This window comes from Chaetodon auriga, chromosome 15 (genome assembly GCF_051107435.1).
Source record: "Chaetodon auriga isolate fChaAug3 chromosome 15, fChaAug3.hap1, whole genome shotgun sequence".
In the NCBI taxonomy this organism is placed as follows: domain Eukaryota; kingdom Metazoa; phylum Chordata; class Actinopteri; order Chaetodontiformes; family Chaetodontidae; genus Chaetodon; species Chaetodon auriga.
The window spans coordinates 24,969,800-24,983,204 of NC_135088.1; the positions used below are offsets into that span (position 1 = coordinate 24,969,800).

Below are 13,405 nucleotides of genomic sequence, written 5' to 3' on the forward strand. Positions count from 1 at the left end.
GTTTTGTTGTTTTCCTTAACAGTGCCCAAAAGTTAGATTCTGACAACTTACTCGATCGAAAATTTTAAGGTTTATGTTGAGCCATTGGGTCATATAAGTGATTCAAAAAATGTGATGTCTATTATTGAAATAAATTTATGAAACAACAACAAATATTTGATTTCTATTTGTGACTGTATGCATGCATAAAAAATGTAGACCTACCTGTGGAAATGTTTGGGCCACAAAGTCTGGCCAACTGAACAGATATAGTTGGGTGGATGGAAGTTTCTTGAAACCTCAAGATGAAAAGTTGCATATTATGTCTTTGAAAAGGTTAAATCAGTGTTTAAAGTTCATAATCTTGTGTTGTTAATTTCGGTTTATTACATTTGTTATGATTTTTGTGTTTTTTTAAATTGGATTTTGTGCATCTGAATTTCTACTCCATTTTATCCATCATTGTATTCCCTGAATACTTTTATCATTCTTTCTTTCATTTCTGTCTCTCTCTGTTGAACCTAAAGAGAAATTACCATCTGCTGACATACTGCCAAAGCTAACATTTTTCCTTTTGTCTCATATGATTCTATTTACCTACAGATGTTTCGAAAAAAAGCATCTTCCTCCTTGAGAATGCGAAGAATAACTGAAAGCACAAGATGTAATAATTTCTTTCTTTACTCTGTAGAAAAGGGTGTAAAACTATCGAGTTGTTAACATTCAGTGTTGTCAGAAGAAACCCCAATGATATAAATGTTCCACATTGCCCCCCAAAACCAACCAACGGTTTACTTGTGGGATATTTATTGGCTCAGGGAGGAGATGACTCGAGAGGAAATTATCGTCTTTGATTTGGACAACACACAACAACACAAAAAATACATCTCAGGTGGTTTCAACTTTGACAACATTGCATGTTCAACTGAAAACACATTGCATCTGACTTTAACACAGTATGAAAATTTCAGTATTTGAAAATCACTGGATTTGGTTTCCTTGCAATAACCCTCTTTTGCGCAATTGCACAAAGGTTGCAATCTCTTACATTACTGTTTAAGAGACCTTGTGGAGGGGTAAAATTGAGTCACTGTAATCCTGCGAGCTTCTCATTCACACTCTCGAATCACGCTTTGATTCTGGCATTCAAAAGCATGTTAGACAAAGTTAGTCCATTTAACCTTACTCAGACCAGTGTGTCTGTGACTGATGTAGTTTCATAAATATTTTGGCTGAAAAAAAACATCAAGCTTGACTGGTAACACTGAAATGATATATCTGTGGCCTTGTTTCCTTTGCATGATACAGCTTCTTGATGTTGTTTTCCATTGTAGTACCCTCTCAATGTAGGCAGCTTCTTAGCTGGTCATCATAGCAATGCTCTATGAAACCACAGTGACATCATTTTCAGCGAGACAAAAACACACAAACACAGGAACAATAGAGGATATCAAAGAGATGGTATTATTGAGTCTTGGTATGTGACAACAAGGAGTCAAACTGTGTTTCAGAAAAGGCTGGATGCAGCAAGACAAAAGACTGCTGGAAAAAACGGGACAGAATGGAAAATCAGATGACAAGATATGTCATTGCTCTGTATTTTCTCTGACCAATCTGTGATCCTGCACTGTTTTCACTTCACCTTTTAGTATCAACTGGGCTGGAACTTCAACCGAGGTGATCCCAGAAAAACTACCAGGCACTATTTACAGCTTTTGCTGGTGGAAAACCAAAAAAAAAGAACGGTTCTGAGCAAGATAAGTTGAGCAGGGTCATGCCATGCATTGCAAATGAAGCATAAGCCTGGAAAACTTAGATCAGATGCAAAGCTTACTTACCCACTCTCCTGTTTTCCAGATTGACTTTTTACATCAGTTCTTGTCATGATGGTACATTTGAATACTGAAATGGAATTTATGCCTAATCAGAAACAGTTTTGATAGATTAATTATCTTTCATTTTAAGAAAAAAGGTGATTGCTCAAACATTACCTTTGATCCAAGTAAACAGTACTTAACTTTAAAATGCCAGTTGATCTCTTCAGGATCCGTGTTTAGTCATCACACAGCTGTCACAGTCTTGATTTGCTGATATAAATTGTTAGCCTTGATATTTGTGTTTGTTTGTGATTTGGGTTTGCAGCATCAAGATTTTGCAGGTGGTTTGGCTCCTTAGGTTTTTAGCTCTTCCTCCTGTCTTTCTACTGTCCCATCATCAATGGGTCTGGGAGGGATGGTGGTGGATGTAGTTCTGGAATAACTTCATTCTATCTTTTCTGTCACTTTCTTGGATTGTTTCTTTTTCTGTTCCTTCACACTTCTTCCTTTTCCGCTTTGTCTCTCTCTCCACCTTCTCTGCCTCATCCTCTTAGGGAGTATTGACCGTGGGCGGAGCTTGTCCTTCCATGAGGTGCGTGGCCAGTATGACACAGAGATGAGGGCCGCAGTTGAGGAGTCGTCCAACAGCAGTAACAGTGTAGGCGGTGGCGGCAGCACCGTCCTGCAGCGCCTTCTGCAGGAGCAGATGAACCGGAATTACGTGCTGCAACAGCAGCATCAACAACAAGGAGGAGGAGCAGGAGGGGGAGGTGGTGGTGGAGGTTACTCAGGACAGGGACAAGGACAAGTTGGCCCCTCTGATGATCACTCCATGACCCCCCACAATGCCCGTCAGGAGCCCCAGGGACAGGAGCTGCAAACAGACAACGGCCTGGAAAAGCTGGGCTCCCCCAGAGTAGGGGGAGGGGGTGGGAGTAGTGGAGGGGGAGGAGGTTTAGGGACTGGGGGAGGAGCAGGAAGCAGCAGTGGAGGAGGGAACAGCCAAGGGCAGTGTCTGAACCCAGAGGACCTCCCTACATACGAAGAGGCCAAAGTACAGTCACAGTACTTCCGTGGCCATGGCCCTCCTCCTCAACCTCAGCACCAGAGCAACCAGCCCCAGCAGTCTTCTCTCCCCGCCTCAGTGGGCGCTGCTTTCTATGTCACTGGGGTGACTAATGCCAAGATGCGCACTGAGGGTCGCCCCACAGTGCAGCGGGTGAGTGGCACGGGAAAAGTGCACCAGGATGATGGGCTGAAGGATCTGAAGCAAGGACATGTGCGATCTCTCAGTGAACGACTTATGCAGCTCTCCCTGGCCACTAGCGGTGTGAAGGCCCATGCTCCTGTCACTAGTGCCCCACTGTCTCCCTTGCTGCCCCCACCAGGGCCACCGGGCGACTACTACAAGCCACAGTATCGCGGGCCACCTCCAGACTACCCCTTTAAAGGAATGGGCTCACCTACAAAGCAACAGGAGCCTGGAGGCCATTTTTACCAAGAGCAGAGAGGAAGGGAGCACTCGAGGGAGGTGCCCCACGTCCGATACCAGCCCCCACCTGAGTATGGCTCGTTCAGGTAAGGAACACATGTGCACACACAGCCCTTCATCAATACACTCATACACACAAAAGCTGATCTAGTCATACATATTTTAAAATATATGAAAAGGTACTTTAATATTCAATAAGGGGTCTACATGTAATGTGAAAGGCATTCATACAAAGTGACAAACCCAGAGATTAATAATGAAACTCTGCAATTCTATTTGCAGAGCCTCTTGGAGTCTTTTAGCTCTGGTTTTAGCTTGAGACTTGAAACTTAGAATCGTGTTGGATCCTAGTCGCAGAGATGAGGACTTGTGACTAAATTTTTACTCTCAGATTCATCTTACTTCAGACCTGTGTGCCTGCAGGCTGGACTTGAGACTTGAAAACCAAAAGCAAGGAGACTTAACTTAGTGACCCATAAATATTGAAACATGCTCTACTGAAGTTAATTGAGCCGTTTGGAGCTCTGCCAGACTGTTATGAATAGGACTGTAACCGAACTGTCATCAGGTCAAGTGCACGTATCTGCATGTATCTGGACTAAGACTGTAGTAAGATGAGTATGTAGATTTATGCAGGTAATGTGGAACCAAACTTCACAAGCACAAGTTCCACCTGGAAACTTCTATCCATACGCTGTTAGGAACGTGCTGAGGTTAGCACAACAAGCTGATTGCAGTGTGAGTAAGTTACCCTATGGAGAGCACAAGTGAAATGTCAGAGCTGTGTCCTGCCTGTGTCCTTTAAATCTGTTCTTTGGGAACAATTCAGGTTCCCTGTCAGCTACAACAGCTACAATATGATGGTATAGTGTTTTAAAAAAAAAAAGAATTTAAAAGCTGAGCTGCTGGTGATAGAGCAGTCTAAATTTTCTAACCCACAAAACCATGTGTCTAATATGCAGTTACTCTACTTAGGCAAATCTTACTGGGTTTAAATACTGATGGGTTATCAAGTAATGAATAGGTAGGCTACCATAGATTCTCATCAGTGGACCTGATGACATTTGTTGTCACAGTGGGTGTTACCGTCTAAACTAAACCCCAAATATTCCAACAAACAGGGGCATTTGACATTTTTCTTGTTTACTAGCCACCGCTCGCAGTCGCCATCTTTCTCAGCTCGGCTCTCTGAGACAGACCTCTGGTGACGAGTGCTGTGCATTACAATACATCACCTCAGTACAGCATCCTCAAATTAGTTTAAAGATGGGTGGTTGTATTTTTGGTAATATTGTTGCATTTTTAAATAGCCTGGCGTACCATAATACCGTGACACCGCCCAAACTTAGTGTATAGAAACACTACAATGTTGCACACAGACAGAAACCCATAATGAGGATTTTTGCACAGTTGCACTTTCATTTGTTCTCATTAAACTATATCACATATACAGATGTGTTGATTCATTACTTAGAACTGGATGATAAACACTCTCTTTCCATTACAAGAAAAGGATTTGTGCCATTGCGCTATTGTTATTTACACACTAACATTCATAGATCAGACTTGCTTTTTTGACCTGCAGGTGACATCTTAAAGATGAGAGTCGTGAGTAGGACTCAAACAAAAGCTCTGGTCTCCCAGCTCTCATCAACCCTGTTGCACATCCATCAGGTGGATACAAACACCACTCCAAATGAATGCTCTGTGTCTGCTGGGTCTTTAAATAAGGAGCAGTTTGGATTCAGAAGTTAAAAGAAATCTTAGTGGTAGAAGTTCACTCTGCTTTTGGTAACATGCAAGTGGATTATGTATTATTTCACAGTAAACCTTCCTCAGAATATTTATTTTGTTATTTTTATTTTATCACTTATTTTGTCACACATTTGTTTGGAGGGTTACTTATAGTAAGTGTACCTGTCAGATAGTTTTACATTGGAATGAAGCCACGAAAGCAAGCTGGGCAACACAAAAGAGCATGAACTGTGCTTGAGCTAGACTTTGAGTCCTTGTTCTGACTTCTGACCTTCATACATGGGGATTTCTCAGTAACAATCATTAATAACCGATCATTTAACACAGCTTATGAAGTAATTTATAATGTTAAAAGGCTCCTTTTTAGTGCCATAAAATATCAGTCTGGGTGTCTTTTGTTATTTAGTTTTTGTCTCCATCAGAAATCACCTGAGCGGTTTCCACACCAACAATCACATCAAATTCAGTGGAAATATGAGAAAAATGCTGAATTTGAGATTATCCGCAAAAACACAGATTCATTATTGATTTCCCATGATTATCATGCGGCTCTATTTTGACTTCTGTATTGATATTCCGTAATTAATTAATCACTCAGTTAAGCTGCTTATCTGGTGCCAGTAAGCTCACTGATGCTAGCTGTTTTCCTGGCCCTTTCCACACACAAATACCCAAACACACAGTGCCAGAGACTGAGATGGATACACACACATGTTTGAGGAGTTTTATTGTTAAATAATAACTTACATCCTGCATCAGGATTTGTTTCTGCAGTGACAATGAAAAAAATTATATAACAAACACTGAATGCCTTTATTTTCTTACAAGCAAGTTGAAGATAATAAAAAACAACTTTTAAAAAAAAGTAAGTTGAGAAAAGATAAGATGCAAGAACTTTCCATCAACTACCAATACTGTTTTTCGAAATGTTGAGCAGGATGATCCTGTTGGACTTGTGTCACTACAGTGTCTTTGGTATGGTTCCTCCGAGGTAAACAGCCATGAATACCACAGAATTTTAATCATCAGGGCAGGACAAGTTGGGACATGATCTGCGTTCCTTTCAGTGCTAAATGTTTGCACAAAAGCAGTTAACAGCTGGTGTTTTCTCACCTTACTCAAAAACAGGACTCGCAAGCAGGTGAATCAGACTGGGCTGAAGGAGATTTAATTTTAAATTAGTGATGAAATCAATTCATGTGTTTCAAAATTATGCTTTCTTTGTCTAATCTAAACTTTCTTAAGTCAAAATTTCTTGTTACTTATCAGATGACATATACACTACTGTGATACATCTGTGACAAGCTAAATGGGCCAATAATATATTTACAAATGTATTAAAGTGTAAAGACATTTCCTGCTCATTTGGTTATATTTTTACCTAAAGTAACTAATACCTAATAACAATAAAATAAAATGATGATAAATACTAAATCTTATCATCATTTTGCCACATTATCATTCAAGTTCTATTTTTCTAGTTGTTCATACCGGTGCTATTACCATACATGAGTTTCTACAAAAGCCTTTCTTCATAAAAAAAAGATGGCACCGTTGGTGAGAACCTGATCAAGACTATAGTGCTGGGTTCTGTGTGGTAAGTGTGTCGTTTAGGAGGTGTTGATGATGTTTATTTATCCAGTATGTGTGTTTGTGTGATTTGTAAAGGAGCCAATTAAGGGAATAATCATAAACATCTCTGTATTAATACAGCCACAGCCATCATACTGCTTGATATGCAACAGTAGAGTGTGTTTAGCTTGTAAATTAACTGATTACAGTGATGTTACACCAAACAACTGGTCTTAACACCCATATTACATAAAACACTTAAAATGATGATGGTGCCTCCGTCATCATTTTAACCAAAACAGCAATCCAGTTCCATACCATTCCATATATGGCTAGTACTGTCCATTTAGCTAGTGTGCTAAACACTAGCTTGCTAATCATTAGCATGCCCAACTCAGCCTTTAGATAATTAGCAGGAATCCTCATCTGAGTAAGTTGCAGGAAGGCTTGCTGGAAGGCTGATTGAACCACCTGCCTTTTGTAGATTTGGTCACCTGCCTTTTATATATTCGATTCTTCACACATACATCTGTTGACAGGGCATGACCCTCTTCTCTCTGATGAACTTAGTCTGCAACACGTGTCATTTTTGCCTCCAGCAATTCCATGGCTTCTTGATCCTCTTTCGACCATGCAACCAGCTTGTTGCATAAGGTAGCACATCCATCCACCAGAGTTGCTACGTGTTTCGTGTTAGCTCAGTGGTTTGTGGAGACAGTGGTGAATAGGCACTGCTGATGAGACAAGGTTTGCTGAACCAGTCTAGTGTGGCCTTGGAGGGTCTGTCTAAGCTGAGTGCAGATAGCTGCTGGGCCTCCTGGTGGACCCAACTTAACTGGCTCATCTGGGGGTGATTAATGAGGGTCATCATTTTGATCAGCAGTAGCATGCAGACTGCTCGCATGCTAACCACTTGCAAACCAAACTCAGGGGCAGGGCACCTTGTAGGACAGGGCCCCTGTTGTTAAATGTTGTCTAAAGAAAGTCAAGACCTACTCTACTGCTAATTTGTTGAAACATGCTCAATTTAACTCAAAAATAAAATAAAATATCGACCCCCCCCTAGTGTTTTACATACACTTTTTACTTTTTTTACACTTCATAGACAAGGACTATAAGATTATTCATATTATATTATCAGTATGACTATTATTAATATGGGGCAGGTGATGGCCAAAGACACACTAAATGCTATCATTAAACAAAGAGAAAGAATACACAGTCCACTGCAGCCAGATGTTCTCTTTGAGTAAAATTTGAGTGAAATGAATAAATAACAACCAGTCAGCTTGGAACAATGTTAGTGAAAACATTTCACCAGCTGAGGTTGAGAACCATGTAGTCACACAGCTGATCTCTTCCCAGGGCCATTAAGGAGGGTTCAGTTCACTCCCAGAGGCTCCTTCAGCAGCACAGTCCCACTTCCTCCGTCACTTCCGTGGGCTCCTTGTCCCGCACCCAGTCCTCCATTCTCAGCAGCATGCTTAGCGCCTCCCATTCCTCCCATCCCTCCTTCCCTCACCAACACCCCCCGAGCCAGGGAGAGCCCTTCCCCAGCATGGGGCCCCGCAGTCCGCAAGGTCCCAGCTCCCACCAAGCAAGTGAGCCCTTCAGCCCAGGGCCCATTCACCTACAAAGAGGTCATGGTTACCCTCATGACTCCTACGGCTCCACCCCAAGGATGCACCATCAGCAGCAGCAGCACCATCAGTATCAACAACAACAGCAGCAACATCAAACCCTAGGACCTCCACCTCCCCAGCCACCAGCCCAGACTGGACATTTCCCCCATCCGCATTCCTACTCCCATATGCAGGGTGAGCCCTTTGCTATGATGGCGTGTGCCCACCAGAGAGTGGATGTCCTGACGGAGGAGAACAGGATGCTGAGGCAGGAGATGGAGTCCTGTCGTGAGAAAGTCAGCAAGTTGCACAAGGTATTATCTGCAGAAGATCTTTAAAGGATAAGTTCAATTTATTTAAAATCTATCTTAAAACATGCCCATATGTACACTGCAAGGGATATTGATTCCTGTAATTGTTCCTCCGTCCTCCATACTGACCACAATAGTGACCCCTAAATGCAGACCAAGTTCCACAGTCCTTGGTCTTTGTCAAAGTGCATGTTAAAGACCAGCTGAAGTGGATATCTTCAGACACTGTCTCCTTGCTTAGCAGTGGCAAAGGGATATTAACACAAAAGCAGGAATTTTGTCCTAAAAAGACTGTAGACAATTATACACACACACAACAATAATTAGTGCATCATATGTTATGCAAAGGCAAGAATTCTAAGTTACTTTGAACTAGGGCTGGGCGATATGGCTGAAAACTGTATCATGATATAAGTATTTTATATCGGTCGATATCGATAATTATTGATATTTTTATGACCTATTTAAAATAAGAACCAGGAGATAAATACATTAAATCTAAACATTTTTACTTTAAATTTAACCTTCCTCTGATTATAATCCCCTCAGCTATCAAGGCAGAAAGGAAAGGAAATGTCACACAACACAACCATGGAAAACACTCACATAATAAATGTCAATAAAAGTCTAAAATCACAATGAACACTCAACAATTATATCTTAACATTAAGGTGCAAAAATAAAGAATACGTACCAACTGCTTAATAAATCGTAACAAAATAGTGCAAAGTATAAAAATGTAAACATAGAGAAACCTGAGAACTTTTTTTCTGCAGGTTTAGTGACAGGACGTTCACAGGCTGATTAATCTTCCGGTGAATAAAGTGTTTTAAAATATATGCAGTGTTTTATAAACATAGGAGAAATTAAAATAAACTGAGGTAGACATTACATCTGTAACATAGAAAACAAATGGCAGTCTTAGAAAAGTACTTTCGGCAAGGTATGACATTGAGGTCAAGCACATGTAAGAGATTTTTATAACCTGGCTCCTCCACCATGCTCAGCGGGAGTACATCCTTATCTATATGATATGCCACTGCCTCTGTTATGTCTTTGTGCCTTTTAGATGATTTGTCATAAGGTACTGAAGCAGAGTACCTCTGCATGGCGGTCTGCTGCTTGTGTGGTGGTGCTGCGGTAGCAGATGTTGTTAGACGTTGGTCTAGACGGTGTTGGTGGGGACGACGGTCTTACATACTTTACAGACCACATTGGTCTCACTACGGTCCGACTTACAAAATCCAAAAAACTGCCATACTGGTGAGCTGACTTTCCCTGTTTTATCGTCAATTTCTTCGCTTGCTGCAGCGCTCACTTTCTACTTCTCATTTCACTCCTTGCGAAGAATCAAACACGAGACAACGTGATGGCGCAACCGAACATGATACTGTTACATGATTGGCTGTTAGCATGTCACTCCCAGTTATCAGTGATTACTCCCTACGTTGCGAGGTTACCAGAGAGCGAGTGCCTTTGTTCATGCAACCAACCTTGCTTCGCAACTTCTGGTTTCTTTCAACGAAGAAAAATTATCGAATGTTTTATCGAACGCATTTTGTATTTTATTTTATTTTATGTCTATCACGAGACATATCGTTATCGTTTTATCGCCCAGCCCTACTTTGAACATGTTTTTACAAACTCTGACTCATTCCCTCTAAATTTGAAGTGACACTATGGAAACTTTTTTGATTTTACAAAGTAGAGTGAAAAAGAGAGCCTGGATAAGAGTCATGGGATCTATGTCCTGGAAAGAAATCTTTCAGCACTACGGCTATCATGCAAATTCACATAGTAGCACAGGATGTCATGCTGTTGATGAAATACTTTGCAGTACAAAGCAGTATGCAAGAAAAAGTGACCAAAACACGCACTGTCTTGGCAGAGTGAAACCAATTCCATGTGAATAGTGAGGACATCATATTTGGTGAGGCTTGGGCTGTAGTAGACAGTGTTTAGGAGAGGCACCAAGCTTCATCTGTTAATAGATGACAAACATATGACTTTCTGTGAGACTAGTTTTGACCCGTGTCAATAATTTGATATGAATGTGGACATTCAGCAGAGAAATAAATTCTAACATTAGGATAAAGGTTTGAGGCATCTTTCACTCTCCCTGTCTTCATTCTGTCTTCCTTCATGGCTTCTGTGCCTGTGGACAGTTGGAAACAGAGATCCAGCTGGTGTCAGAGGCCTATGAAAACCTTGCCAAGTCCTCCTCAAAGAGGGAGGCCCTGGAGAAAACCATGAGGAACAAGCTGGAGCTGGAGGTGCGCCGGCTGCATGACTTTAACAGGGACCTCCGAGGTGAGAGAGAGTACTGAGATGCAATGAATCACACTCCAAAAATTGATTAGGTAAGAGGGGTTGAATGTGCCCATATATGACAGACATTTTGCATTATAGTTACCACAAGTATAAAGCTTGCTTGCACATTATATTACACACACACACACACACACACACACACACACACACACACACACACTCACACTGGAGAGAAGAAAGCTCCATTCATGGATCGGAGCCCAGACTCAGCTCCACTGAGAGTTGCTTGCAACAAATCACCACAGAGCTTGTTTTTCTTTCTTGCCATCTCTCTTTCCTGCTTCCCTTCTTCTTCTTCTCCCTTCATAGCTTGCATGGTAAGACATACCTTGCTTTAGTTTTCTTCATGTCAAAGTGTCCTTGGGTAAAATACCAAACAAAAAATTGCTCATGTAGCTTTGCCATCAGTGTGAGTGTACATGAATGACTGTCGTTCCTGATGAGCAGGTGGCACTTTGCATGGTAGCCTCTACCACCAGTGTGGTAATGTGAATAATATGTAATGTGAAGTGAGTCTGGTCTATCATAGTGAATATCTGTGGAGTAAAAGTACTAAAATCTTTTGTGTGTGTGTGTGTGTTTGTCCCAACACTGAGCATTTGTGCCATTGTTTTACAGAGCGCATGGAGACGGCCAATAAGCAGCTTGCTGCTAAAGAGTGTGACGGCTCAGATGACAACCGCAAAACCATCTCCCAGCTGCTTGCACAGAGTGAGTACCACACACACAGAGCCAGGGACATTCATCTTGCCACTCCTGGCATTCTTCAGGGTCTTGACAACTTTATCGTCCATCTCATTGGATGTGTCTGAAGAAAGACAAAACATATAGTTCTCAAATTGATTTGTGTTACATTTTAATCCATGCATAGATTACAGCTTTATGGTGACAAGGGATGAGTCCAAAAATTATGTTCTCTGTATTTTCCTTAACAGTCATCCTTGACCTTGATGGAAAACATTATGAGGTGAAGAAAAGATGTGAGGGACCGCAGTGCTTACAGAATCCGGCTGCACTTACACTAGGCTACATAATCGTGACGGCTGAGGTTATCACCATGGGTTTGCTGCAGGCCTATTTTGTCCTGTGCTTTCTTGCCATGTTGTTTCGTGCATGCTATACAAATGTGAACTACCCAGTGAAAAATATTACTTTATTGTCAAGGTTGGAATTAACATTTAAAAATAAATTATTGATATGGATGTGGGAAGTAAGGATGTTGTGCAACCCTTTAAGCACAGGCATTATAAAAACCATCAATCTATCAAGTGTGACACAGACTGGCAATAGAGGGAGAAAGAGAGAGAGAGAAAAAGAGAGAGTGGATGAGCAAGAGGGGAGTATCATGAAGCCTAATGTTGCTCTACAATTCTGTGGTTTATCAGTGAAATGTATGAACTACACTGCAGACTGGATCTCTGTTAACAGTGACAGACAGACATCTGGGTAAAAACATCTCATATTGCTTTTTCATGAGAGACTTCTTTTTAATGGCCAATATGTTGATTATGAGCTGATTAACAGCATATTCACGTAACAGCTTGAGAACTGCCACACAGTTCAGTAAACACCTTGAAATGTTGACTTGATTGTGCTTGATTGTGCTTGATTGTGCATTGTTATGGCTGACACAAGCTGTGGATGTGTAATGTGACATGTTGATTGATTTGAACGGCTGAATAGTATGTTCCTTTAAAGTTTTTTTTTGTTTATTTAAACTTAAAATGCTTACAATAGTGAAAATGTTTGTGATACAATTCTGAGAAAAAATGTTGTGCATACAGTACTAATTACTTTGAAGTTATGCCCACTTTAATCAGTCATTACCAAATTTTATGCATCAACTGAGTCATGGCCCCATGATTAGCAAACTGAATTTCGTATGAATCCACAGAACCAGTTATGAGATGTGAACTTTTTGCATTTGTGGCATCCCATAAAGGTGAAGTGCAATGTGCTTCCATTCATAAGCTTAGTCAAAACTCCTGAATATGTGTCTCAAATTCTGGGTTGATATCTGAACTCACTGATTTCTGAAATCATTGAGTTATTGCACATTTTTAAAAAATACCTATTTTGATATAATTGAAGTGTATTGATATAGTCAAATTTCTTTAAAAACCGAAGATTAACAAAGCGCATAGCTGATCCTGACTTAGTTTTGGGACACTGTCTCAGCAGTTTCTATGAGTCGTAGAAAATAATATTTTGAGAAAACTGAGAAAATTATTCAAAATTAGACATTTTTAGAGCCGAAAACCCATGGTGCAAAGATTAACATGACTTGAGAGATTGATGTTTTGAAAGAATTTTGACTAGGCAAATTTGTTTTCAAGATAATTGTGAAAACGTATATGTGATTATTACAGCACCACCTTGAGGTCAGTGAGTTACATTTTATGTGGTGGAGCACTGAGTGGAAATTTGCAACCCACCTGCCCATTTTTGCGTTTCTTGAACTTTAAGTCCAAGGTTCAAACAGAGAAGTGTTGCTGCATGGACAACTAATAACAATAAGATTAATGA

The 13,405-nt window shown here is 40.7% G+C and overlaps 1 protein-coding gene across 5 annotated transcripts in view; it reads left to right on the forward strand.

The window, feature by feature from the left end:
• Window positions 1-13,405, forward strand: part of amot (angiomotin) — an 83,621-nt gene that overhangs the window by 41,671 nt on the left and 28,545 nt on the right. For 3 of the 5 annotated variants that reach the window (XM_076750245.1, XM_076750247.1, XM_076750246.1), the window contains exons 3-7: window positions 583-643; window positions 2,351-3,374; window positions 7,981-8,551; window positions 10,714-10,858; window positions 11,498-11,590. In XM_076750245.1, the coding sequence (XP_076606360.1) occupies window positions 583-643; window positions 2,351-3,374; window positions 7,981-8,551; window positions 10,714-10,858; window positions 11,498-11,590 (1,894 nt within the window). The remainder of the gene's footprint in view (window positions 1-582; window positions 644-2,350; window positions 3,375-7,980; window positions 8,552-10,713; window positions 10,859-11,497; window positions 11,591-13,405) is intronic. The other 2 variants (XM_076750248.1, XM_076750249.1) reach the window with 1 other exon arrangement.